This window comes from Narcine bancroftii, chromosome 13 (genome assembly GCF_036971445.1).
Source record: "Narcine bancroftii isolate sNarBan1 chromosome 13, sNarBan1.hap1, whole genome shotgun sequence".
In the NCBI taxonomy this organism is placed as follows: Eukaryota; Metazoa; Chordata; class Chondrichthyes; order Torpediniformes; family Narcinidae; genus Narcine; species Narcine bancroftii.
This window is the reverse complement of record NC_091481.1, coordinates 22421609-22448805: the sequence shown is the minus strand read 5'-3', so window position 1 is coordinate 22448805 and position 27197 is coordinate 22421609. Positions and strand designations below refer to the sequence as shown.

The 27197-nt window shown below is 37.1% G+C and overlaps 1 protein-coding gene across 1 annotated transcript in view; it reads left to right on the top strand.

Moving 5' to 3' along the window:
* Window positions 1–26968, top strand: part of gramd4a (GRAM domain containing 4a) — a 39080-nt gene extending 12112 nt beyond the window's left edge. Inside the window, exons 5-17 of the mRNA XM_069907707.1 lie at window positions 2675–2700; window positions 3466–3557; window positions 6310–6401; window positions 8270–8318; window positions 9217–9288; window positions 10510–10553; window positions 10643–10752; window positions 13727–13881; window positions 17403–17547; window positions 19433–19526; window positions 21542–21626; window positions 24366–24434; window positions 26295–26968. Coding sequence (XP_069763808.1) covers window positions 2675–2700; window positions 3466–3557; window positions 6310–6401; window positions 8270–8318; window positions 9217–9288; window positions 10510–10553; window positions 10643–10752; window positions 13727–13881; window positions 17403–17547; window positions 19433–19526; window positions 21542–21626; window positions 24366–24434; window positions 26295–26396 — 1135 coding nt within the window. The 3' untranslated portion in view covers window positions 26397–26968. The remainder of the gene's footprint in view (window positions 1–2674; window positions 2701–3465; window positions 3558–6309; window positions 6402–8269; window positions 8319–9216; window positions 9289–10509; window positions 10554–10642; window positions 10753–13726; window positions 13882–17402; window positions 17548–19432; window positions 19527–21541; window positions 21627–24365; window positions 24435–26294) is intronic.
* Window positions 26969–27197: the final 229 nt, after the last annotated feature.

Genomic DNA, 27197 nt, shown 5'->3' with positions numbered 1-27197 from the left:
CTCGATTTCAGCTACAATTTTAGCACTGGTGCTCAGTCTGAATCTTACCCCAGCCACTAATAGTGAAAACTTGTTGAACCTCATCAAAATTGTCAAGATTGATTGATACTATTTTTCTCTTGGGTGGAAATCTGCCAATGTTATTCATGGTCCAGGGATAATGAAAAATCTCAACAGAACTAGCCTTACTGTCAGTGAAATGACAGGGAGCTCAAGCTTCTAATAACATTGGGATGGGCCTGTCAGAAGGTCAGCACTTTTTCTACTTAGTCCCCACCTTTCAGGACGCCATAACAATGATGTGTATTATTTGTTGATTTGTGAAGAACCTTGTCAATCCATTCACCACTGGATTGGAAACGAGGTTGTATAGTTACAGTCGCAGCAATAACAGGCATCTTCTAATCATTGCTGAGCTGAGCAGTTTTCATAATTTCTACTGGGATAATTCTTGTAGAATTGATATACAGTGCCTTCCATAATGTTTGGGACAAAAGCATTTTTTTTTCCTTTATTTCCACCTGTGCTCCATAGTTTTAAATTTATAATCATACAATTCACATGACTAAACTGCACAATCTAGATTTTATTGAAGGATATTTGTAAACATTTTGGTTTGACCATGTAGAAATTATAGTACTTTTTAATCCATAGATTCCCCTTTTCCGTGCACCATGATGTGACTTTTGGCTTCACAGATATTTGTGTTTACTCAGATATGTTTAATTGCTTCATTGGTGCAGGTATAAGAGAGCTAGGCTTGGTTCTACTTGAGTCAGTAGTTGCCACTTTTCAGCAGGAGGACCAGAGTTGTGCCATTAAAAGTCAAAGAAACCATTATGAGGCTGAGAAACAAGAATATAACAGTAAGAGACACCACCCAAACCTTAGGATTATCCAAATCAACAGTTTGAAACATCATTAAGAAGAAAGAGCGTACTGGGGAGCTCAGTAATCGCAAAGGGACTGGTAGGCTAAGGAAGACCTCGTTATAATGAAGAATGCCTGTCCCACAGATTAAAAACACTCTTCAGGAGCCAGGTGTGGATGTGTCCATGATTATTGGCCACAGAAGACTTCATGAACAGATTTACAGAGGCTACACAGCAAGATGCAAATTGCCAGTTAGCGACAAAAAGAGGATGGGCAGATTACAGTTTGCGAAGAAGTGTTTAAAAGAGCCTGCAGAATTCTGGAAGAACATGGACAGATGAGATGAACCTGCATCAGAGTGATGGCAAGAGCAAATTGGAGGCATAATGAAACTGGCTTAGACCCAAAGCATGCCACCTCATCTGTGAAATGTGGTGGGGATGTTATGGCCTGGGCATGTACGGCTGCCACAGGTACGGGCACACTTGTCTTCATTGATGATGTAACTGCTGATGGCAGCAGCAAAATGAATTCTGAGGTGTACCGAAACATCTCATCTGCTCAAGTCTGAGCAAATGCCCCCAAATTCAAGTCCTTCAAGCATGCTGCTAAAGCAACAAAGGTGTTTTTCAAAGCTAACAACTGGAAAATTCTTGAGTGGCCAATTCAGTCACCTGATCTAAATCCAATTGAGCATGCTTCCAGATGCTGAAGAGAAAACTTAAGGGAACAAGACCCCGAAACAAGCAGGAGCTGAAGATGACTGCAGTCGAGTTCTGGCATACCAGAACTCTAAATGAATCACAGACTTCAAGCAATCATTGCATTGCAAGGCCAAATGCAACAAAGAACTAAACATGACTGCTTTATGTACATACTCTTTGCAATGTCCCAAATGTTATGGTGCCCTGAAACGAGGAAACTATGTACAAAAGTACTGTAAATTCTACGTGGTCAAACCAAAATGTACACAAATATCCTTTAAAAAAACTTGGAATGTGCACTTTAATCATGTGTGAATTGTTTGATTACAAATTTAAACCGTGGAGCACAGGAAAATAAAGGTCTTTGTCCCAAGCCTTATGGAGGGCACCGTATGCCTCCCAGAAAATTCAAATAAATTGTATTATTGTACAGAAACTTTTAGCCATAATACCATTAAAACAAATGAATAGATTGCCAAATGATGAACCATGAAATATCTAACATCTCTGGTCTGAACCCTACATGTGCATTGCAGATAATGCAAAAGATCAGTTTGAAAATTGATCTTTTTAAGATAAGGTTGTTTGCTTGCTAATTACTTGTACTGACCATACTCCTTGCCTCTTCACAGAAACTCAGTAATTGTAATCACTTTGAATTTTGAAAGTTTGCAATTCTTTTGACAATTTACTTTTTAAAAAAAATATAAATTGGTGGTATTGTCTTATACCTTCATCACAATGTGTTTGAACTGCAAAAGGTTCAGTATTTTTTGTCTTGTTAATTTGCTTCATAATTGGTGTGGAAAGATTCAGACATCAATGGGAGTGACTAACCGTAAGGAAAAAAATGTGCTGGTAGTATCCATGTTTGTCACAGAATGACTATCCTTGTCTCCCAACATATTACACAAAATATGTTCAGTTGTGAAGATAGCATGCATAGAAGTATTTTGAGCGGTTGATTCACAGGAGGTGAAAACATGAGCAGCATTAAAATGAAAACTTTTGGGTTAGTATCTGAAGATAAGTTGTCTTTTTTTAAAAATGACATACATAATTGTGATTTTAATTGTCTTGTCAATTTGTTTCTCTAGATTAACTGAAAATATGAGAAGATTAAGTAAGTGATTTTTCTTTGGGAGTGAATCACAATCTTTGTACTGAAGTTTTTGATGTATAAAACTTGTAGTTATGGTTTTAATTGTATTTTATCGTGCACAGTTTTACGTGTTTTCCTGTTGTAAAATCACTTTATAACTGATATCCTTCCAACAAATGAACATTGTTAAAGTTAAGCAGGGAATTTAGGAAAGAACAATGTATTAGAAGTGTTCTTCATTAAAGTGTTGCCAAGTTATCTTTTTTCATCTCCAGATAAAGAAATATTTGACTGTTGTTTTCAAAGTTCATAAACATAATTTACAAACATTGTTTGAAATATGCCAATAGGGAAACAAAATTCTGCTGCCTTTGGTCTCAGTTTGTTCCATTTTAAAATCTTAATTTGTAAATCAATTTTGATGTTCTAATGTGATGGGGGCTGCTATTCAGTACAAGATTATCTTATGTTGCATTTGAGGAATGCAATAGCCATTAAAAGCATGTTCTCAAATTGGCTAAAGAAGAAACTTGATACGGATTACTGTCCAGATCACCAGGTATTTTACTTTGTGTCAATTATAACTCTTTCATTTGTTGCAGGATGTATTTAGTAATACATCTGGTTGTTATTGTGTTAACTTATTAACGAAACGAGATTATTATGAATTCTGACCATTGAAAGTAATTTATTATTGCAATTAAATGTTCACAAGGGGAAAAGGAATTTGATTTGAATTAGATTAAAAAAAAAGCTGCAGGATCACTTTCTTTTATTTACTTTCAGAACGAGGTGCCAAACCAGTTACCAGTTTCTTAAAGAACCTGTCAGCCTTATCAAATTGGCACTCTGTCTACACGTCAGTAATTGCCTTTATTGTAAGTAGTTATTGTTATGGGTTTCTAAAGTATTGTGCACTTGCTTTGCGATACGATGATTCAGAGATTCCTTGTGAATTCCTGATTTGGCACAACTTGTGTGGAACCTCCTGAAGGATCCGGGAGTTTCTTCCGTAATTGCAGCAGGCAATTGGAGCACTGAAAATAGAGCACAACCTTTTCTATAAGTATCAGTAAGCTCATTTTTAGTGAATATAATTATTTTATCTTGAAACACCCGAGATTTGTTTTTATAATGTCGCAGTGATCACATGGGAGGAAAGTTCGAACTGTTCCGTGGGCAATTCAAATCCTTGGGTTTGTTCTTCCATTTAGTAAGTTTGTGATCTATTTGCACCCCAATCCTGTCCACGTATCTTTGCTTTATATACCTTATTTTTTTTTTGGATAGCAGCATTCATACGGGATGTTGAATTATCAGTTACTTTTTGTGTGAAAGAGCAATGTACATTTTCTATAAAGAATCTTTTCCTGAATTCCTTTCTGAATAGCTCAAGTCTGATTTTAAAAGTTATACTGTTTTATCCCCACCAGAGAATACAATTCCTTAATCTGCTCTATTGATTCCATTCAGTTCTGTATTGCAGGGCATACAAGGCTAATTCTTCCTTGTAATTTAGTGATTTACATGCATAAATCCTAATTTTCATTAGTCCTACTTTTTACATGTTTAAAAAGTATTTTGATTTTATTTTACTAAATTAAGTCACCTCATACTTATCTAAGGAAATTTATCTGCCTCAGCCGTATGTTTAATCTACAAAGATCTTATAAATCTATGCCAACGTGTACATTACATGAGTTACTTCTGTTGTCTGAAAACAGGTTATGTTATCTAATTAATTAATTAATGCAGTGAATAATTTGCACTCGAGCAGTCCTGCCTTCCTTCTCATTTAGATCTTCTTCCGATTCAATAAATGTTAATTTTAGTGGCGAGCTCCTTGAATGGAATCTTATTGAATGCTTTCTGCTGGTCTATTTCAATTACATCATATGACATTCTGCTGTTGGCTACTGGAGTTGTTTTGTCCAAAAATGTGTTAGACATCCAAGCACTAATTGGCTCAAGTTTCTTACTACTGCTCACTTCCCTGCAACAAAAGCTAGATAATAATTTTCTAGTTTCAGTTTTGCACATTTCCTAAATATTAGCATATTTTCAGTTTACCTATCTGAAAAGGAAACCAACTACATAATATCTGAAAGTTTATATAAAAATCAATTGCATCTATTTCATGAATTGGAAAGTCAGATCCTGGGATTTGTAGGTCATTAGTATTTTTTCTAATATTATTATGTTTAAACTGAGCACTGGGCTGAATTTAAACCTTGAATTTCTGAGTGATTTTGGGATGATGAATTATACCAAGATTTCTGAAGGATTTTATAGGATTTTCATACGGGTTTGAAGGTTTAGGGTTCCACACCTATTGTGAGCAGAAAGTGGGGATGCAGCTTCAGAGAATCTGTCTTTTGAGGGAGACGCTAAAATTTCTGGTGTTATTGCTGATGACGCTCTCATCAGTGTCTTGCCCAACATTGTTATCATGTTTCTCTTTGTGTGAAATTTCCATGTGCAAATTAATTTACAGTCATGTTTCTTATTTTGTAAAAGTTTCTTATATTGCTTATAAAGCACTTTGAGATTTGCTGGAAAGAATATGAAAGGGTTAACTGGGTTGATGTTCACCAGGTTGATTCCAGAAATGAGGTTAGCTGAAGAGATCGAGTAGCCAAGGACTACTCATTTTTCTAGACTCCAGAGGATAGGGAGGAGAAAATTTCGGGATCCTCGCAAATGAACTTAATTAATACAGCTGCAGCAGTTAATAATAAAGGTTAATGTTGGCCCTTCGAGGAAGTTGGAGTATAACGTCTTATAGCATCTATACAAGCTACTTGAGAGACAACATGTAGAGTGCCATGAACAATTTTGTTCCCTCAGTTTAAAGAAAGATATTATTTCTTTGGAGGATCCTGGTAACGGAAGCAAGAAAACTTTAAACAGCTTGTGTTTTACTCATTGAACTTCAGGAGTTTGAGAGCAATCCGAGTGAAACTCATTTCTAGATAAACTGAAATTAGGGTTGATAGTTTGTGGTATTCCTTACCATAGGGATTGTGGCAGCAGAATATTGAGTGTATTATTTAAGGCCAAGAGGAATAAATTTATAATCATTAAGCAAACGAGGGTTATGAGGAAAGGGCAAAACCGTTGCCTTGAGGAATTTATGTCAAATCAGTCAAAATTTTATTGAATGAGTGTGTTGGCTCAAGGGGCTGAAAAGCCTATTCCTGATCCAAATTCTTATGGATCTAATTACTTTGTACTGATTTGAGCTCCTCTGCTGCTTCTGAGACCAGAAAAAATAATCTGACCTGCCAGTTTTTCTGAGGCACAACTCTTTCAAATTTTCAAGTTGATCCTATGCAAGGCTGGCCAGTTTTCTAACTGGGCAAGTTGCCTCCTACTGTTGGCGTGGTAGCTATAGCTTTATAACTCCTTACCAAAAAAATATGCTTGATGCTGATACAGTATATGTTGAGAATTTATTCACCACAACTGATTTATGGCAGTATCAATTTTGAATGTAATATTTTTGTGTATTTTCTAAATGGGTAATTTTTTTTGTAGATATTAACTTTATGAATGCTTAATAGTTTGCTAATATAGGAGGGGAGAAGTGATCTAACTGTCTGCACTGTGTGTAAAACTCTTGTTTTTCAGATCTACATGAATGCTGTATGGCATGGCTGGGCCATTCCAATGTTCTTATTTCTAGCCATATTGAGGTTATCTCTAAATTATCTCATTGCAAGGTATTAACATTTCCATTGCTTTCCCCTGCTGTCTAAAATTAACAACATCTAATTGCACTTCAACATCTGTTTGCATTGGGAATTGTATTAAAACTTGTGGCCAGCCACCCACTGATCCAAATTTAACAGCTGAGTTTTGGGTTTTGAAAGCCTTTACATTTCAAAATAGGGAGACCGTAGAAAATCAGTAAGTTTGTGTTCCAAAAAAAAGATGCCTTCTTAACCAAGTTTTTTCATGCATCAGGATGAATTATCAGATTTTTAATTTAATTTCAAATTAGCCATAAGCATTATATTTGTGACATTGAACATTCATTTAGTTAAACTGAATAATTAATGGTTGAAGAACTTGATTCATTATTCATTTAAGAAGTTTGTTGTCATACATAAGTTCTATGTACAGATGCAATGGAAGTCTTACATACTGAGTTTCCCAGCTGCATAAAACGATGATAATTGAAGTAAGCGAATGGCATGAAAGAAAATCAAGGTAATGAAAAAGGGAAGATAAAGAAATAGATATTGGCCAGTGGTGGAAAAAATATTCTGTGTGAGTCAGGCAGATAGATCTCCGGTGGTTTTGGAGTTAGGACAGTGCAGGGACTTTCAGACACCTGATGGCTGCAGGGGGAAAAAACTGTTCTTGAACGTAGAGATCATGGACTTTGGGTTTCAGTAACTTGTACCCAATGCTATCAGTGAGAAGAGCCCATGGGCAGGCTGATGAGGATCTTTTTATGATTCTGGCTGCCTTCTAGAATCAGTACCTCCATTTAGATGTCTTCAGTGCACAGAGGTTGGTGCCCATAATGGACTTGGCTGTATCTGCCATTTTCTGCCTTTTGCATTTTGAGTTTCAAAACCAGGCCACGATGCAACCAGTCAGTATACTTTTCAAAGTACATCTGTAGAGGTTTTACAATGTTTGGCGTGCTAAAAATGAATGTCTTCATGAGATGTCCTCTGATATGAGGGTGTCCAGCAACTTGAAGTTTCTGGATAGCACTGCTGTCCTATCAATGAAGACCATAAAGATACAGGAGCAGACATAGGCCATTCAGCCAGTTGAGTCTGCTCCGCTATTTCATCCACTCAGCCCCACTGCCCTGCCTTCTCCCCATGACCCTTGATACCCTGGCGTGTGTGGTCCTTTAGTTTCTCTTTCCTAAATTAGCTCTTCATCTTGCTGACTTTAAAATCAGATTGTTGATCTGGTCCATAACGTGACTGCTAATTTAAAACCTTTTATATGCATAGTTTTAAAAATTAAGATAGCCAAATAAATTTCAGACAGTCAATAATGTAATGTAGCTGTAAGTGTCTTTATAAATTGCCAATTGTTTGAATTGGAGTCTGTGCGGCTGCAGAGACCATGGGAATGCTGGAAGCAAATCTGCAGACACTAAGTGACTCTGAAGGGACTTTCTTTTTCTTCTCTTTCTCCTACTGTTAGAGGCGCTGGGCAATGCTCATGGTGACTCATTGTTTGCCTTACAGAAGACAAAGTTTAAGTACATCATGTATATTACATTTTGAATGTCTTCAACAGAAACTTTGAACTTGAAATTGACTCTGACCAACCTAAAAGAGAACTGCTGTGACTTGTGAATTGTGTCATGGGTCAAATATTTTCCTGTAAGCTTTTTTTTCTTGCAGTTTGATTTGTGCAAAAGTACATCCATGTGACAGTGTACATGGATGTTCCAGGAGACAAAGCTATAGCAACCTTGAATGAAGATTTAACCTTTACCTCCAAGAGAGGGGAGGATCAGCATTAGCTTATCCTGAAGTGCTGTATTTCATTATGTCACGTGTCGAGACCTTTTTTCCTAGATCTTTGAAAATCGTGTACTCTTGGAATTTTGCAGGGGCTGGAGGATCCAGTGGAGCATTGTGCCCGAAGTTTCGGACCCTGTGGTAATATTCTCATTTATTGGAGTTGTTTGTAGATTTCTGTATGAGTAGATAGATTAAACACTAACTGAATTTCAATTGCCTATTTTCAAACAATTTCTTTCCAATTTGGCAATCCAAATTTTCAGTGTCTGAAATTATTTGTTTCTTAAAAAGAATGATGAAAATCCCTCGAATAAATTCCAAAATTTGGTATGCTGTCACGAATGGAGTTTTGGCTTTGGTTGTCGCATGGATCTGGAAAGATTATTCATGACTTTAAAGAATGGTACATTCAGAGACCATTGAAAAAGTGTATTGAATGAACTTCCATGAATAGAATATTTCTCATGTGATCAGAACTGAAATCTATCATTCCATAAACACTTTCATAACAGGAAATGTTTTCAAAATATTCAAAAACAACTTTGTACACATTACACAGATATACGTTATGCTCCTAGTTTCTTAACACACATATACACATACGCCCTCAGATACACGCCTGGGCCCCCCACTCCATGACCACCTTGGTATCTTTGTTGGCAGTAACATTGGGATATTACCGATTGTACATGTCCAGCCATCTCGCAGTTAAGACCTTTACTCCATAAACACTCGTAATTCAGAGAAATAACACATAAAGGGTTGCCATTTATGAACAAATATACTGGGGGGGATCATTTTTAATCTTGTGCTTTATTCTCCATTGTTCTCTCCCAGATTTTTACCAAACACTCAAATTTTTGATTGATTATAACCAGCATACCAATTAATACTCTTTTTAAAGATATTTGACTTAAATGTTCTGGTTAAAAAAGATATATGCTGAATTACTGTGTAGGATTCTGAATGGGTTATTCCGTTTTTGCTTTGATATTTGAGAATCTTAAATACTGAGAAAAGCATTTGTTGTTTATAGGAACCTTCAAAAGAAGATCTCACTGTATCTGAAAAGTTCCAGCTCGTGCTTGATGTAGCACAAAAAGCACAGGTAGCTTGGAGACACTTGCATATCATAATCCAATAACACATTTATGTTGCAGTTGAAGTATTAAAATTAGTGGAAATGAATGTTAATTTCTGATCTATTTTAATCAGTCATTTTAATTGTTGTGAGGTCATAGTTGTTTTGGGGAAATTGTTTAGGGTTTCAATCATTTCCTGGGGATCCCAAACTTGACACCATCTATGGTGAGAAATGTTGGCAGTTACATGTATCATGGCTTGCATTCTGCAAAATTCAGGCCATTAATCATGTTGCAAAAAGTAGAACAGTACATTATTTAGAGAATACACCATGATTTCAGCTATTGAGATTCTTACCAGGGCCGAGGAAAAATAGTATCCGGAATTCAAGCAACGGGCAAAAAAAATCGCAGAAAATACATAGGTAAAAAAACCCCCGGAAATTTAAAATTGGTGCTCCTCGCCATTATTTCGCCAATCACGCCACACACAATCTCAAGCAAACAGAAAATTAATTTATCTGGAATCTACCAATCCCCATAGGTACTGTACTTTAGATCCCAAATAAGTGATAGGTGGAGGAAAAAAATACATCTAATGTGCAGTGACTTGAATAAGCATCTGAAAGAAAAAGCTGAACATTTTTACTATTCCTTTTATTGGCCATTCTGAAGAGTACATTTTGAGGGAAACTTCCCTGGATAGAACAAAGTGAGACAATTTTACATTTAAAAGAGGGCCGTCATTGTTTGAAAAGAATACGTTGGAATGTTTTGATGAATAGTTCCATAGCTCATTGGAAGAAGGACGTAGCTAGAGACGTCTCCATAATCTGTGGTTGACTTTGCCTTGCTTCATTGTGTAATAGATGGGACACAAGGAAGTCTACTTTTGACAGTTGTGAAGGAATGTGGCGAGGTAGTGTTGAAATCTACTGTATTACTATTGGAACTTGGAAAAATACGTACTGTGATTAAAGTTTATTTCTTGAAAAGAAAAATGGGTTGCCCATCTGTCAAATTGAGGCTTCTTGGATAATTTTAAATATTTTGGAAATCCAAGTTCATTCTTTGCAGGAAATTCAACAATGTTAAATATTTGTTTTTATCAGGTAATATTCCGTTAGCTCCACACAAATCAATGAATAAACAAGTACTTTTACAAGAATATAATGTTGTTCCATTGCTGAAAGTTTAATTTCTTTATGCATTTAAAATGGATTCAGCTTTTGAAATTTAACTTGCAGAATCTATTTGGCAAGATGGCAGATGTACTGGAAAAAATTAAAAAGTAAGTTTGTAAAATTGCTCTCTATGCTAAAAAGAATAATTGAATAAGACTCTGTGTCCTATTTTATAATCTCTCTCTTGTTCTTGCAGCTTATTTATGTGGGTGCATCCTGAAATTACACAGAAGTTGTACATAGGCTTATGGCTCCTCTTTATTGCATCTTGCTTCTTTCCATACAGAATTCTCGGTCTCTTTATAGGTAAATAAATGCCATATAATTTTCTTTTGCTACAGCTTTTAGTTAATTACAACTGTGAGGCTTAGCATCTGGGTACCTTGAACATGATATCTTTGGTGAAAGACTGCAAAGAAAATTGGCTATCCCAGAATTAAGTGGTTCCTTTATGCACATAAATATTCTGAAGACAAAGCATGAATTAGTCCGACCATTATAAGTCCTCCATGCTGACTGCAATGTCATGAAGAGAGAATTGTTTTTCAACATTTGGGGCCAAGCCTAACTTGTTTAAGATATTTGGGAGAGGTTTTTTCTTGTGGGCCTTTTCTCCTTCAATAAGACATTTTGTGCAAGTCGGGAAAAATGAGGCAAGCGGAAACTTTTTAAGATCCCCTCTATTTTAGATGGAACTCAACAAAAGTCGGGGGTGGGGGGGAGAACACGTGGAATTGGGAATAAGACGCTCGTGAGACTTGTAGGATATGCTGATTAAATAAGAAAATGTCTTGAGGTAGAAGATCAGCATGTTGAATGGCTGAGTCATGTCAAGAGCAGAATAGCCTGCACCTGTTCCTGATTCTTGTATCCTATTGTGAACCAATTTTTCCATTTATTGAATCAATCTTATCAGCATGTGGCTTAGTGTCTTATCATCTTTGATTAGCTCTGAGAAATATTGCAGTGACATTAAATTTTCCATAAAGAGAATGCATCTTGTTGGTATCCAACTTCCCTTCCTTGCCCAATATTAGATTCTATTTCAAGAATAATATTCATAAGCAATGCCGTATTGGCATCCTCTCCCAGCCAGCGTTGCCAGCATGGAAAGCCTGGTTACAATCGGGCTAGCCACCCCATTCACACCCCAACACCAGACCCCTTGAAACTCGCTATTCTGAATAAGAGATTATCAGGTAGACAAATGGGTAGACATGCATCCCCATGGTCTCCTGTGAACCTCTTGGCTCATGACCCCCTCAGAGAGTTGAAGGAGATTTTGTCATGGTCCCAAGAACTTTGAGTTTATGGATTGGGGCACACCGAGGCCTCTTTTTTTTCTCAGGCAGCATAAGGAGCGCGCCAACTTTCAAACTTCCCACTCTTCTCTCGCCTCCTGCTCCACGAGTGGAAGAATGGTTCCCATGTTGGTCTCATTAACCATCTCAATCCATAAAAGTGGAGCAAAAGCCAGTCCAGATGGTTCTTGATGAGCAGAAATTTCCTCCAGCTGAATATTTAGGAATAGTTCTTGCTCTTGGCCATAAATTCTATGATCCAGTAGGTGCTTCCATCCCTCTCAGTGTTTGTCAATAGTACAAGTTCTAGCCTTTGTGTCCGCTTGACCTTGATGCAAACCTTCCATCACCACTTCTTTATTTTCACCACTTCCATCTCTATAATCTCTGGTTGCCCTGCCTTGGCTCATCGAGTTATAAATATGGTGCTGTACTGACTGGTGTCCTGCCCTACCGCCCACCGTCAACTTGAACCCCTTCAAAACATCATTCTCTCTACCCTAACCTGAGCTGTCCTGTTGGCCCATCACTTTTTTGCTTGCAGGTCTATACCTTGGTCCTTGCCCCTCTCCATTTCTGTAGCTTTCTCCAACCCCTACAACCCTCTCAAATTGCCAAACCACAATTCACGTACATCCTTAATTCTAATCTCTGCACCATGTCTACCTATCCCAAAGCTTTGGAATTCTCTCTCCACACCTCTGCTTCTCTACTCCTTTTTAAAACTTAGTTCATTGGTCATTTGAACTCTTATTTCTTTATGCTCTATTATTGCATTTTGTTTGATATCATTTGTAAAATGTCTTGGTCTATTTTACACCATTAAACGATTCTATAAGTGCATGTTATCAGTGTGGTTATAAAATCAGAAGGTTTGGAAATGGAAGAGGTTAGTCAATTTTTATAGTCTTGATTTCAGATTCTGTCCTTGAATTTATGATTTTCCCTCTTGTGAACTATCAAAAATTGAGCATGAGCGAATTACTTAACCACGGCAATGTCTGAGAGGAATCCAAAAGCCGAAAGACAGCAGTATTGTTGGAAGCATGCCAGAAGATTGATATGATATTAGTTTGCAAGCTGCAGGCACTAAGGTGTGTTGGTCATTTTCTACACTGCCATTCTAACCACAGGTCCACAAAAATTAAATGATTTACTATCATTTGGACGATCATAAATTTGGATGTTACATTGTTGTTACCACTTTAAACTGGAAGATGATAAACACTGACTTCACATACTGTGGATTCTGGAATGGCCCCCATAGATTGGGGATAGCAAACATAACTTTGCAGTTTAAGAAAGAAGGGAGAGAGAAAATGGGGAACAAGTGATCTGTTAACCTGATCTTGATAGCTGGGAAAATACTGATAATTTAGAATAAAAAATAATGTAGAAACAATTAATATGATTGAGCAAAATCATGATTAACTTTTTTCTTGAAGTTTTTTGAGGCTGAGGGGACAGTGAGTTCAATGTGTTTGGATTTTGAGAAGGCTTTCAAGGCAGTCCCACAGGAGGTTGGAGAGTGAGGTAGAACACATGGAATTGGGAATAAGACGCTCGTGAGACTTGTAGGATATGCTGATTAGATAAGAAAATGTCTTGAGGTAGAAGATCAGCATGTTGAATGGCTGAGTCATGTCAAGAGCAGAATAGCCTGCATCTGTTCCTGATTCTTGTATCCTATTGTGAACCAATTTTTCTTTTATTGAATCAGTCTTATCAGCATGTGGCTTAGTGTCTTATCATCTTTGATTAGCTCTGAGAAATATTGCAGTTTGACAGTAGTGAACTGAAGCTGTGTGCCATATTTCTGATTGAAATAATGTTTCTGTGTAGAAGCTGGCTAGATATGAATTAACTGTGAAGGAGATGTGATAAATATCTGTGTTTGTTGGCTTTGCTAAAATACATAACAAGATGTCAGTTGCACAAGATCATTTCTCTGAGAAGTTGATTGCTTCATTTTGCTCCAGGACTTTATGGAGGAGTCAAGTTTTTTCTCATTGACTTCATCTTCAAACGATGTCCAAGGCTTCGTGAAAAGTATGACACTCCTTATATTGTGTGGAAAAATTTGCCAACGGATCCTCAGCTAAAAGAAAGATCAAATGCTATGCTAACAAGAAGGGTAGGTCTATTGGTTAAATTATCCAGAGCCTTTTGGAAGAAAAAACTAACTCGAGGTCCTGGTTAAAGACTAAATACATTTGATAATGTATTTGACTTTTTTTGTGTATGTTACTGTAGTGATCATGTTTGAGGTTGAACAATGCCTGGTGACATACCTGTAGTTGTTAATGCTGCAGAAGTCGACTTTGATTCTGAATTTTTCTGGAAACTCGCAATGCAAACTACAGAACTGATCTTGCCAAAGAAATTGATAAAATCCATAAAGGTCAATGCAAGAATTCCTTTAATTGTTCCAGCCATTGATCAGTGTATTTAACAAGGTTCCAATTTAGTTTGTTTGTGTTTGTGTGTGAGCGAGTGCAAGTGCTGAGCTACTGTACAGTAATATAATTCAGAAAAATAATTATTGTAAGTTAGTACCAATTAGAATAGCATTATATGATTTGTTGTTGTCTGTTACATGTTTTGTTGTTTCTTTTTCTGCTAGCTGTCAGGGTTTGAAAAGGTAGGGTTTAAGTCTAATTTTTTTAAAATGTGTGTACTTTTGCGGTTGTCTGTAATTAGAAAGTAGATGTTATTTATTGAATGAAGTGTGATCTATTGTTATGTTATTGTCTTGTTTTCTGTAGTGCTGTTGAATTGTTTAATAATTTTCTGTTCACAGAAAATGGTAGAACAGTAAGATAAATATTTTTGAGAATGTGATTATGTGAAGCATGTGAAACAAAATTCTAATTTCAATGTTGCAGGTGATTATTAGTGTAAGAGATTTGTCTTTATTAGTATTTTTATATCCCTTTTAAGAATTTGCGTTATAAAGTTACTGATTGAAAGGAAATTTCAACAAGTTAAACTTTGCTTAAAATTACAAATGTTAATTTGCTTTAAGCTAAAGCTATTGAATCAGTTCAATTTTCTGTTTTGTTTTATTATTAATATTTTTGGAGGTTAAAGGTTAAATTCTTGCGCACTGCTGATGTGTACCCTCCAGAGGTTACTCAATATTGATTCATTGTACGGAATTCAGAGATTTAAAAAAAATTGTCAGCTTTATTTAAAAAAATAATTTATTTTTAAAAAAACTACATTTAGCATGCAAAATGTTGAAATTTTTCATGCAAACATCTTGGTTATTTTTGGGATTGGAAATATATATAAAAAGCATTATTGAAATATAAATGTATAAGTTCCAAGAGGATTGATAAGAATCTTTAGAAATTGCTTTTATTGTTTGAAAATGTAAGAAAAAGGCAAAAAGGGGGCATATTCAGATTTAGAGAAAGCAATCTGGAGCTTGGAACCAAGAAAATCACTGTAAATAAGCACAGAGCTAGAGGAATGCAGGTTTTCAGAACTGGAGATGAAAGGATTAGGGAAGGAAAAGCACTTGAAAACATTTAAATATCAGCATGCAACTAATTGAGAAACCAGGAACTAATGTAGATCAATGGGCAAAGATGTGATCTGTGATTGGGTCTTATCCAGAGTGGAATCGGAACTGCGGGAATTTGGATGAGCTGAATTTTGTAATCAGTGGAGGATGGGTAGCTTGTGTGGTGAGCAATGAATTATTTGGATCTGAAGTTGAAAAGGAGCTAGGTGTGGGGTTTGGGTGTATATAAGCAGACATGGAGAGAGAGAGAGAGAGAGAGAAAATAATCCTCCAGTGAAGGTAATGTTTGTAGTAGTGAATAGAAAATTGAAACTCAAATTCTGAGTGAATTTGACCCTGATGTTTTGGAAAGTGTGGCTCATCCCAAGGAGATGGTCATAGAGATGGATGGAATCTGAGGCAAGGATACAGTGTTTGTGATTGGAGCCAACTTTTACCAGAAGGGATTAAAGTTTATTCAGAACTGGATAAAAGACCAACAGTCTGAACAAAGGTCCCTGCAGATTGGTTCAGATAAGAGCTGGAATTCTGAGTCACTCAGAGAATATTGTAGCAGAATTTATGGAACTAATGCACATTTCAAATTTTGTTCAATTTGACTTATTCTCTGGTTGGGCAATTCTATGAATGCAGATGAGAAATATAAGGTTTGAAAATGATTTGCCAATCAAAGAGGATTCTAAATATACACTTTGTGGAAACAGTCGATATGTGTGTTAGGTGGACAGAAAGAAAACCTACCCTTTGTTAGTAATGTGTTGCTGAGATCCTGTTGTAAATGTAGAGCACCCTCCTGTGGCCCAAGTCACCTGTAGCAGCTTTTGATGCTGTGCTGACTTTCTCCTCCTCCTCCCTCCCCTTATCCTTCCCCAAAAGTTAACGGATTGTTTTCCTGAAGCTGCGATAAATGCAAGTTTCAATTACTGCATGTTGGAATTTCACATGTATTTTAAAGCTCTAATTAATATTTATAGACTAGAGTTTTAATTTTTTTAAACCAGCTTTAATCACTCCTTGTGCAAATAGTGTTTGTTTAAACTATTTTTCTTGTAAAATAAATTGATCAGTTGCAAAATTTACTCCAATGGATTATAAATGACCTAGAAACTTCGAGAAATGTTGTAAATATCCTGAGTAATTAATATTGCTAAGTAAATTTGAATTTTAAATGTTATGCTGTTAGTCCAGGATTCATAAACATGCTGGTATATCTTCTTTGTCCATATCTTGTAAATACAATGTTATTCGTATTACAGTAGCTTTGAATTAATCAAATGCATAGTTCAATGAAACAGAAGGTTAATATTTATACAATGCTAATAAAGGTGTTCTGCCCACTGGACTGTATATGACAAAACAGTATTTTGCTAGCTCAGAAAAAGGATGCTTGTTAAAAGTTCAAAGAATGTGGGAAGGCAAAGTTTAAAATAATAGAAACAATTGATTGTTTAAATTAATCTGAAATCTTGTTAGCTTTAAAGTTTTTTCCAGCAATTAAAATGCTGTAAATTGCACCGCAGAACTCTGCAGCATGAAGTCTTTGTGTAATTGATAGCCCTTCACCCTCAGCTGGCAAAGGATCAGTCCCCTGCAGGAGTTGGGTGGGAAGGTTTCAGCATTGACAGGTATCAGACAGCACAGTGCAGAGCCTTCTGTGGAAGCTTTGAGCTCTGGCAGTTGGGACATTTAAAAGATAATAACATTGAAATAGTTGTATAGAAATGAGAATAATGAAAAGCAGCTAATTGAAACTTCAAATAATCAAAAATATTTTTAAGAAAATAGTTCAGCCTACTCTCTGCCTCGCAACTTGCAGCGCTTGAGTCCCTCTAGAAATCATTGGGAGTTGACTTAAATGGGATCAGCATGTTGAGGTAATGTATAATGTCAGATGAGGCATTATCTGATCCATGCAGTGCACACATGGGAGATATGACTCCTTAACATTTCAACAACTGAATGCCAATATTCCAACTTGCAACTATGTGTCTGTTCTTTTCTGTAAGTTTACAGATACAACGGTGAGGGATGGATGTATATTATTTAGCCATTTGCTAATTGGAAGCATCAGATTTTAGGTAAAGTTTTATATGCCCACCCACCAGTTAATTGTGATGTTTCCACAGATCCCAACGGTTGTGTCACGGTCCAATGTAACAGCCAATGTCATGTGTGTTTATAGTCGGGAGGATGACGGTGCGCGTTCACACAGTAAAAAAAGCAGCTTCAGTGAGATTTTCAGTTTGGCAGAGAATGAACGTCCTTTACCAGGTAAGTACAATTGTATCCATGATCTATTAAAATCAGCAATTTAATTTAGAATGGATTTGAAAAATGTTATTTCTGGATCTGTCAAAAATAAAAATTTTGTGGTGTATATATATTTGAATGAGTGCAGGGTTATTTTGAATAAGAAATGGAGTACCTTGAGAAGAAAAATTGAAGTAGTTGTAAGATCTGGATGTGAATTGTTATATCTGCAAGGTTCTAACTGAGATGGCAATCATTTGTATTGCTATGAGAAAGGAAATTATTAGTTTTTGAATTCATGTAAACCTCTATGAAGTCATTTTCAACTTATTTATTTTTATATCTCAAGCAGACTACAGTTGTTTGTGAAATCCTCGCAACTTTGTCATCTCGTGTCACGTAAACGGACTTCAAGTGAATTTTTGCTTTCTCTGAGAAAACCCTGCCAACATCGTTTTTCTGTTCTTATAACAGTGACCATATCACACTCCTGGACTTTTCCCTCATCAAATTATTTATTTAGAGATTTCATGATATTTTTTCCCCCATTTTCTTGTCCATCTGAACTCCTGTTCAGTTAATTCTTGCTGTGATGTTTGCAGATTTTAAAACCTTCACACACATACGGCCCTTCACACCCTCTCTGTATTAGCTGCGGCTTTTGTGTCGTTCAATTAATGACTTTCTTCTCAGCCACCCTCCAGTGAGCACTCTCATGACCTTTCAGTACCCCTGGCTCCCTCTGGCCTGGTGGTATTCCACCCCACTGATTATCATATCTGTTTTGCTGTTCATTCTCAACTTTATTTGGAAAGACCTCCAAGCACTGAGTAGGTCAGCAGTTCCTGAATTAAATTTAGTTCATGCTATTCCCTCGATTTTCATCCTATCTTTTCCACCTTCCAATCCATCCTTGCACTGTCGATTCAGTTCAAATGCCCTCTTGACCTGCATTTGGTGTTCTTTGCCACTGTACAAATCAATGGGAAATTTACTGGCTTCAGCTAAAAACATGGCAAACAGTTACATCAGCAATGAAGAGAAGTGCACCAGTACCTGTGGCCATGCCCAGGCTATGTTTCATAGATAAGGTGGTATGATTTGGATCTTGGGCAATTCCTTTGCACCTCCATATTTTGCTCTTGCCATCACTCTTATACGGGTTAATCTTGGTCTCATCTGTCCACAAAACCTTTTTTTCCAGCAACAGCTTTGACCCTGCTGAACATTTTGATTATGGCTGACCTGCCCCTTAACTTTATTTACCTACTTTAGCTACCAGCAAACTACACCTTCTTTTGGCAGTAGTTTGTATTGACAGTGAGAAGTGGTTTAGAGATTAGTGTCAACTTGAGGAGGTGAAGCATCCTTTGTAATAATTGCAAAATGGTGAAGTGGGGCTGAGGACAATTTTGTCAGAGTGATACAGGAGCAAAAAGGATTAAATTATGAAGATTGGTTGATTATAGCAACTGTCCCATGCATATTGAAGGATAAGATGAACTAATCTGACGGTACTGAAGAATAAAGGTTAAAAGTTGGACTGTTCTGGTTAATAGTGATACTTTGCACATAGGCTAGTGGATATTTGGAACTCTCAATTACTTTATTACATCTAAAATAGTTGGTAAGTTTACTGCTATGGTACATTTTTGTTTGCTCATTTTAATTATGACCAAAATGAAGAGATGAAAGATATTGTCCTGTTTCAAATTTGAAAAGCAATAAGCTTTTAAGTGAATTTTTGTTATTATTGGAGTTAAATTTTTACTCTCCATATATGACGTGCATTTTCTTAGTGAGTTGCTTCATTCAAACAAAGACCAATATTGGAAAATGTTATTTGTTAACAGAACACATCGTCAAATAGGAAATTCACAATTAAAAGTGTGAACTCTTTTTACAGTTTGTGAAAATGGATGGCGCTGCTGTTTAATTAACAGGGACAAGAAAATACCAACTGACTATATTCGGCATGGTTTTCTCTATGTAACAGAAAAGTAGGTTATATTAAAAGCATTCTGTAGTCATTAAATATTTAGTGTCAAAAGACAAACTGATCAATATTGCTAGAATTTAATAATTGAGACCAAAATCTCAAAACATTTTAAAATTTTGTTACAATAAGATAAAAGGTTTGTTTGAAAAGAAAGTAAAATGATATCTTGTCTGAACGCACCTTATCAGATGTATTAATTTATTGTATTAGTAATTTAAAAAAAATGTCCTGCTATTTGTGATGTTAAAGTTAGGGTTTCTACCTAGATCATTTGCAAAAATGTGTCCCATTGATTTTTATAAGGGATCTAAAGCTTCTTAGAATACTTGTTCAATTCTTTCGAACCAATGACAAACCATGGTCTCTTTATAAACAAATCTCTTAGAATTGCTTTAAGAATTGCACATAATGATTGTGAATGAGTTTCGCTGACACCTTTGTAGTTTTGAATCCGGATTCAAATTCATGCTCTTTAATTTTAGAAGCTTTCATGACTCCATTGAAAACCCACATCTTATTATGAATGATAGTGGACTTTAATCATGAGATTCAACCTTTAGCCAATTCCGTTCACTCTACGTGATATCATCTGGCAACACTAGATGTATAAAATGCATCCAAGATGTAGTTCTGAAGATCTGCTCCACAACCAGCTGTTGCCTCTACCCAAGCTGCTGCAGTGCAATTAAAATGTACAGAATTGAGGAAAAATAGAACCTTTCCACCAAATGCAAGGTGAATCCAATCTGACTAATTGCTGGTCCCTCATCAGCAATGCGTTGAGAGATGAGATATAAAACGACACCTATTCGTATAGCTTCTGCTCACTAATCTAGACTAAAAGGTTGAATTCCCTTGGTCACATTTGAGGTGGGAGTGATTGCCTTTGGCACCAAGATTGTATTTGACCAAGTATAGCACCTGGGAGCTCTGGTGAATGTGCTCAATGGATATTGTGGAAAATGGATCCAAGGATGAAATCATTTTCCACATCAAGGAAAATGACTGTTTATTGAAGTTCAAATATCTCTGCTCTATAATTTGTTGTGGTAGGTAGTCAGGTCAGTGTTCAAGACCTCGCTGCTTTATCAATGTTATGCTTCAATCATTGTTTGCTCCAAATCTTTTCCACCTTCAGGCACTTGTCTGGATAAGTGCAATATTTGAACCAACTTGACATTGTCCAGAACAAATTATCCTACATGAATCACAACCTTACTCTGCCCCAAACACTCATTCTTTCACACTCCTCCCCTCCCTCCTGTGAGTGTGAATTTGTCAAATAAAACGTGGAATTGGTAAAATGAATGATAAAGATGGTTTCTATGAATACAAACTACTAGTTCAGCAACAGCTGGACATAAAGGAAAGTTGTGAAGGCTTTAGAGAAAGCACAGAAGAGAATTACCAAAATAATTCTTGGGATGAAGGACATTGGTTACCATTGGAGAAATTGGTGTTTTCTCTTTGGAACAGAGGAGGTTGCAAAGAGTATTTAAAGTCATAGAAAAAAAATAAACAGATGAAAAATACTTGGTATCATCAGGCCCAGGCTGGAATGCACAGCTTGTACTAACAGTGGAAGAAGTAGTGTTCAGAAGGAACTGGAAAGTTATGTGGAGGGATATAATTTTGCTGGGGTTTGAGGAGAGGGACAGGGGATCAAGACTTGCTGGATTGATTTTACACAAAGGCAGAATTGATTGAATAGTCTGAATGGGCCAATTGTTTTGTTACCTTTCTGTGATAGTGAATAGTTTATTCTGATAGAAAACCCACTAGATCAATGGAAAAAAATCAAATCTAAAAATTTCACTTTTTGATGACATTGTCAGTTCCTTCTTTTGTACATTTTATTTGTCATCAAGTTTGTCTTTGATTTATTTTTTATTGTTAAATAAGTACACCAGGTGTTTAAAGTATGTTACAGTATGTAAAATCACCAATGAAGGTTCTAAGTCAATTTATCTTAAATTATTTAGTATTTCCTATCAAACAGTTTTTCTTTCCATCTAGTTATTTGTGCTTTGAAAGCTCCAAGTCTGGGTCATCCAAAAAAAACAAGATAATAAAACTAAAAGAAATTACAGAAATTCAAAAGGTACGTCTGACCTTTGGCCTTTTTGTTGAATTTTGCCTTTTCTGTTGAGCCCGTGTCTGTGTATTTGTATTTGAATTTTGTAGGTTTGCCATTTCTCAAGTCAAATTTTATAATAATCCTTAAAATTCCTTATTTTACTTGATTTAAGAATTTGAATGCCCTTCTTAACACTTTAATGGAACTGGTTTCTGTTATGGAGAACAATGGTGATAGGATAAGTAAATTTACTTAAAAAAATGAATTGTGATTTGTGAACACACATAGACATTTCTATAAGTAATCTGAGTTCAATGTGAATTGAATTCAGTTTGCAGTAGAATGGAATCTAAAACATAAGCATACTTCCTGATCACACCAGCCAAACCATTTGTGATCATCTATGTGGAAGAATACTACATAACGAAGGAGAGATCACATAAGGGCTGGAGATGGAGTTGAGGAATGTTATTTCCAGAGTTTGATCATTGCACAAGAGTCCCAGGTAATAAAGCAGTGTGCTCTTTTTCCCCCATTACCATAATACACTTGCATTCAATTGTTCAAAACCAGGATTATTCTAAGAAATTCATCAATTTAACTTTGTAGTTATGTCATTAGAACTGTAGAACATTACAGCACAGAAACAGGCCTCTTCAGCCCTTGTAGTCTGTGCCGAACCATTTGATTTGCCTAGTTCCACTGATCTGCAGCCAGTCCATAGCCCTCCATGTAGCTGTCCAAATTCCTCTTAACTATTAAAATTGAGCCCATATTCAGCACTTCAGCTGGAAGCTCTTTCCACACTCCCACTATTCTCTCTGTGAAGAAGTTCCCTCTAAACTTCTCCTCTTTCACTCTTATCCCATTTCCTCTAGTTTGTATCTCACCTACCCTCAGTGGAAAAAGCCTGTCTACATTTACTCTATCCACCCCCCTCTCATAATTTTAAATACCTCTATCAAATCTCCCCTCATTCTTCTACGCTTCAGGGACCTATTTAACCATTCCCTGTAACTCAATTCCTGAAGTCTGGGTAACATCCTAGCAAATCTTCTATCTTTCCTGTAGTTAGATGACCAAAACTGCACGCAATACTCAAAATTTGGCCTCACCAATGTCTTGTACAACTTTAATATAACATCCCAACTCTTGCACTCAATACTTTGATTTATAAAGACCAATGTGCCAAAAGCTCTCTTTACAGCCCTATCCACCTATGATGCCACCGTCAGGGAATTATGTATCTGTATTCCCAGATCCCTCTGTTCTACCACAGTACCGTGTACAGGGTTGATGCCAAGGGGGCATCCATGGGTATTGCCCCCCAAGTGAGGTGCTATGCCCCCCATTCGGTGGTGGCCATCGCTTTCCCCCACCCTCTCCAGCGTCACTAGCATGCGTCAAGCATCACTAGTCTAGCTTTACACAAGCTAGAGACTCTCCACCCGTCTCAGGCCACGCAACTAGGGTGTATCAAGTGTCATTAGGTGCTAATGACGTTTGACACCATAAAGTGGCACTCTCGGCAGTTACATTGGAGGGGCGGAGAATGGTAAGACAGCCCGCACTCTTTCTCCCTCCCCCCCCCCCCCAACCACCACACAGCTGAGCGAGTTTTTGAGCATTGCACCGTGCTCCCCAACACACTAATGCGCCCCCCACTAACTTTCGTTCTGGCGCTGACACTGACTGTGCATGTCCTTTCTTGGTTTATCCTTCCAAAGTGCAACACCTCACACTTGTCTGCATTCAATTGCATCTGCCGTTTTTCCAACTGTTCCAGATCCCTCTGCAAGCTTTGAAAACCTTCACTGTCCACACGGCCTCCAATCTTGGTTTCATTTGCAAACTTGTAGATCCAATTTATCACATTAATATCCAGATCATTGATATAGATGACAAACAACAATGGTCCCAGCACAAATCCCTGAGGCACACCACTAGTCACAGGCCTCCAATCTGAGAAGCAATCATCCACCACTATTCTCTGGCTTCTCCTATCCAGCCATTGTTGAATCCAGTTCACTACTTCGTCATGAGCACCGTACGTCTGAACCTTTCCGACTAACCTCCCATGCGGAACCTTTGTCAAAGCCTGACTATTTTCTCAGAGCCTTCATGGGCAATTCGTGTGTCTTAGGCATTTGTATCCTGACTTAAAATTGGAGTATCAGATGCTTCATCATGAGCACCTTACGTCTGAACCTTTCCGACTAACCTCCCATGCGGGACCTTTGTCAAAGCCTGACTGTTTTCTCAGAGCCTTCACGGGCAATTCGTGTGTCTTAGGCATTTGTATCCTGACTTAAAATTGGAGTATCAGATGCTTTGGGCCATCCAGGTTGACCCTTCATATTCTTTTGTTGTATGATATCTGTAGGCATCAGACTCACACCAGTAAGTGAAAATGTATTTTAAATTGTGTTTTAAAATTCACTAAAAATATTGTAAGATGATTAAACGTGTTGAACCATAATATTTAAAAAGAAAGATAGCTTGTCTTTCTTTCCCTCAGTCTTGGCTGTTAAAATCAATAGGTTGTAAGTTCAGTTCATAATCTGCGAGTAGATTTCATAGCTGGGAAATCCAAGTAAAAATCTTCTGATTGTATAGCATATGGGATGCTTGCCATTTTCTGGCAGTATCCAGGCCATTTTAGTTATCTGAGAACACCATCTCAATCACAACACAATTCACTAAGTATGAATTATCTCCTTGTATTTTTTTTTACCTTTTCCATTTTTCTGTTTGTTCCCACAGTATAAAGTACTATCAGTTTTGCCTGGATCAGGAATGGGCATTTCAATAACAACTCCATATACACAAAAGGTAAGTCATTTTCTTTTTAGATGTTTCACACACAAGGTGACAATAAACCTTAACTAAAGAATATACATTACTGGACTTGCACCGATTTATATTCATTCTTGCTTAGCTGCAGTATGGCATGTTTGTACAGAGTACACTTCTTCCCAACAGTCGTTATATAATTCTTATTATCCTGTCATAAAAATTGTTCATGAGGTTGACTGTGAGGAGGAAAGCTTTTCACTGCAGTGAGTTAGAGAATATTGGTTCAGAAAATACAAAGTAATTCTTTTGAGAAGGCTGTCCAGGAAATGCATGAGTGGGTGATACTGACAGCAGTGGAAGAGCAGAAGAAGTTTAGAATGCATGTGCACAGATCCTTTGAAGGATGGCCTGTAAAGGTGGTTGAAATGTTGCACTGGATGATTTTCTTTTTTCACAGAGAGATTGTTTCTACAGCACTTATCAGGCAGCAGCTTGAGTTCAGTGCATTGCAGGAAATAAGCGATTACACTGGAGAGGATGCAGCAAGGGTTTAGGAGGAGATTGCCAGTACTGCAAAGTTTTAGTTGGGAGGAAAGATTGGATTCAAGATTATTTTATTGTGGTATTACACAAAATTTCCTTGAGTCTTCCAAAAGGCACATAAAAATTTATCAGCAGAATTGCCCAACTCCTCTTACAGTCAGAGAAAGATTCATGGAGTGCCCATGGATTCTCCAGTGCTCCCGCAATCTCTGCAGCCACACAGCCTTCTGTCTAAACTTCAGCACCTGAGCTCCAAATGCAAATCTCTGACACAATCAGGAAGCCTCCGGCATCCTCGGCACCCTCTTGCGTCCCAGTTCCAATATCTGGCATCCATTCTCCAGAAGTCCACAGGCTGGTGTGAGTTGCCATCAGCCTGTGACCTGCCCAGGTTCCTCGCTTCATTGTCACCAACACCCCACCACCTTCAGCCTCGGGCCCCTCGCTGGTCCGTCGCTCTGGTCACTGTCCTATGGGTTGTCTACTCTGCTTCTCCTTCTCAGACAAGGTGGTCTCCCCATTTTCTGATGTCCTGCTCCCATCCTCTGCTTCCCTGGAGTCTGCAGCCCCTCTTGGTCGCTGCTGATCATAGGCACCACCATCTTGGACCCAGACCTCAAGGATGAAGCATTTTTCATGGTTTAGTTGTCATTTGTAGTTTAATATCATCGACAAATTTAATGGTCTTTTATTCCAGATGCAAATTATGTGTGAAAATTAGATGCGATGAGTAATAAAGTAACAACTTTTTGTACAAAAAAAAGGATGAAGCATTTTAAAATAAACCTAAATCAGGCTGTTTAAAGTCTGTACAGAACTGACTAATATCTGGGCCGTTGGAATCATGGGGGAGCTCTGTCTCTGTTCCATACTCTCCACGGTCCGCACCAGTGGCAGTGCACTCTCTGGAATAGAGGAGGCTGAAGATGGACTTGTTTGAAATGAAGGGCCTTAACTGGGTAACTAGGAACCATGTCTCAGAGCTGCAAGGTCAAAGAACATAGCCATTGATGCTAGTCGTGTCAGAGGGAAATGCTGGGAATCTTTTCTCCCAAATGGTGATGGGGTTCTGGAATCCTGCCGGAAAAGGTAGTGAAGGCAGAACTTGGTTGTGCACTTTGAATAGCAGAGATCTGCAGTATTTACTCAAGTCACTGATGGAAAGTAGGATTACATTGGGTTGCTCCTTCAATCTGCATGGACAAAATGGTGACTAATTGTTTTGTGTTTGTTCTGCGTAATTGCATTCAGGTGAAAGAAAGGAACTCATTGCTTATCCTGCTTGATGTATTTCCATTGAACTCAAAGTGGATTTTTCTTTGAAACCACTATTTTTTGCTTGCTTTCCTTTAGCCACTGGTATTTGGTGCAATGTTACACAGGGACGAAGCCTTTGAAGCAATAAACTGTCAATATACCAAAATAGCATCCAGCGTATCCAGCAATGAAAGCTAACCACGTGCTTTCAATAAGGAATAATTTACATGAACAATATTGTTGAAATGAGCAATTGGACAAGAACCTCTATCTGTTTGATATTTGCGATGGATTTTGTACCTAATTGGAATAGATGGTTTATAATCTATATTTTTAAACTTGCTGTTTCATTATTTTACATTTCGTGAGAGGTTTTGCACAAAAATGCTGTTACTATCATGGTGTTCCCCGCACAGTAAGCACTTTTGGCATTTGTTTACAAACATTTTAAATGTTGGATTGAATTGGAGTCGGGTAAAATTGAGTCTTTTGTTCTTTAAAAAAAATAAACCATGTAAGATTAAAAATTGAGGCAAAAAAGTGCAAAATCTGAATGCCAAGATTGTATACTTTTCAATACAGATTTCAGGTGACGAGTATTGTTTGAGGTAATACTCTTTTCAAAAGGATTAGTAAGCTAAGGTGAAACAGAAAAATGCAGCAAACACTCAGCAAATGGGCAATAATTGTGAAGAGAGAGATGGAATAAATGTATCAAATCAATGCCATTTTTATTAGAATTGGAAAATAATCAAAGTGAATAAATTACACCCTGAATCTCAAGTCTGGACATTGTACATATTAAGTAATTGTTTGGATCCTTGTGTACATTAAGATTGGTTAAATATGTATGTAATACAAGATATAGTTATTTCTATATTATCAAACCACAGCAGAAGTAACCTCATCTGGTATTTCCATTGGTACGAAAATATAATTCCTGAAGCAAATTCTATTTCTTTAAAAATGATTCTGTTATTGCATTTTGCAGTTAACAGC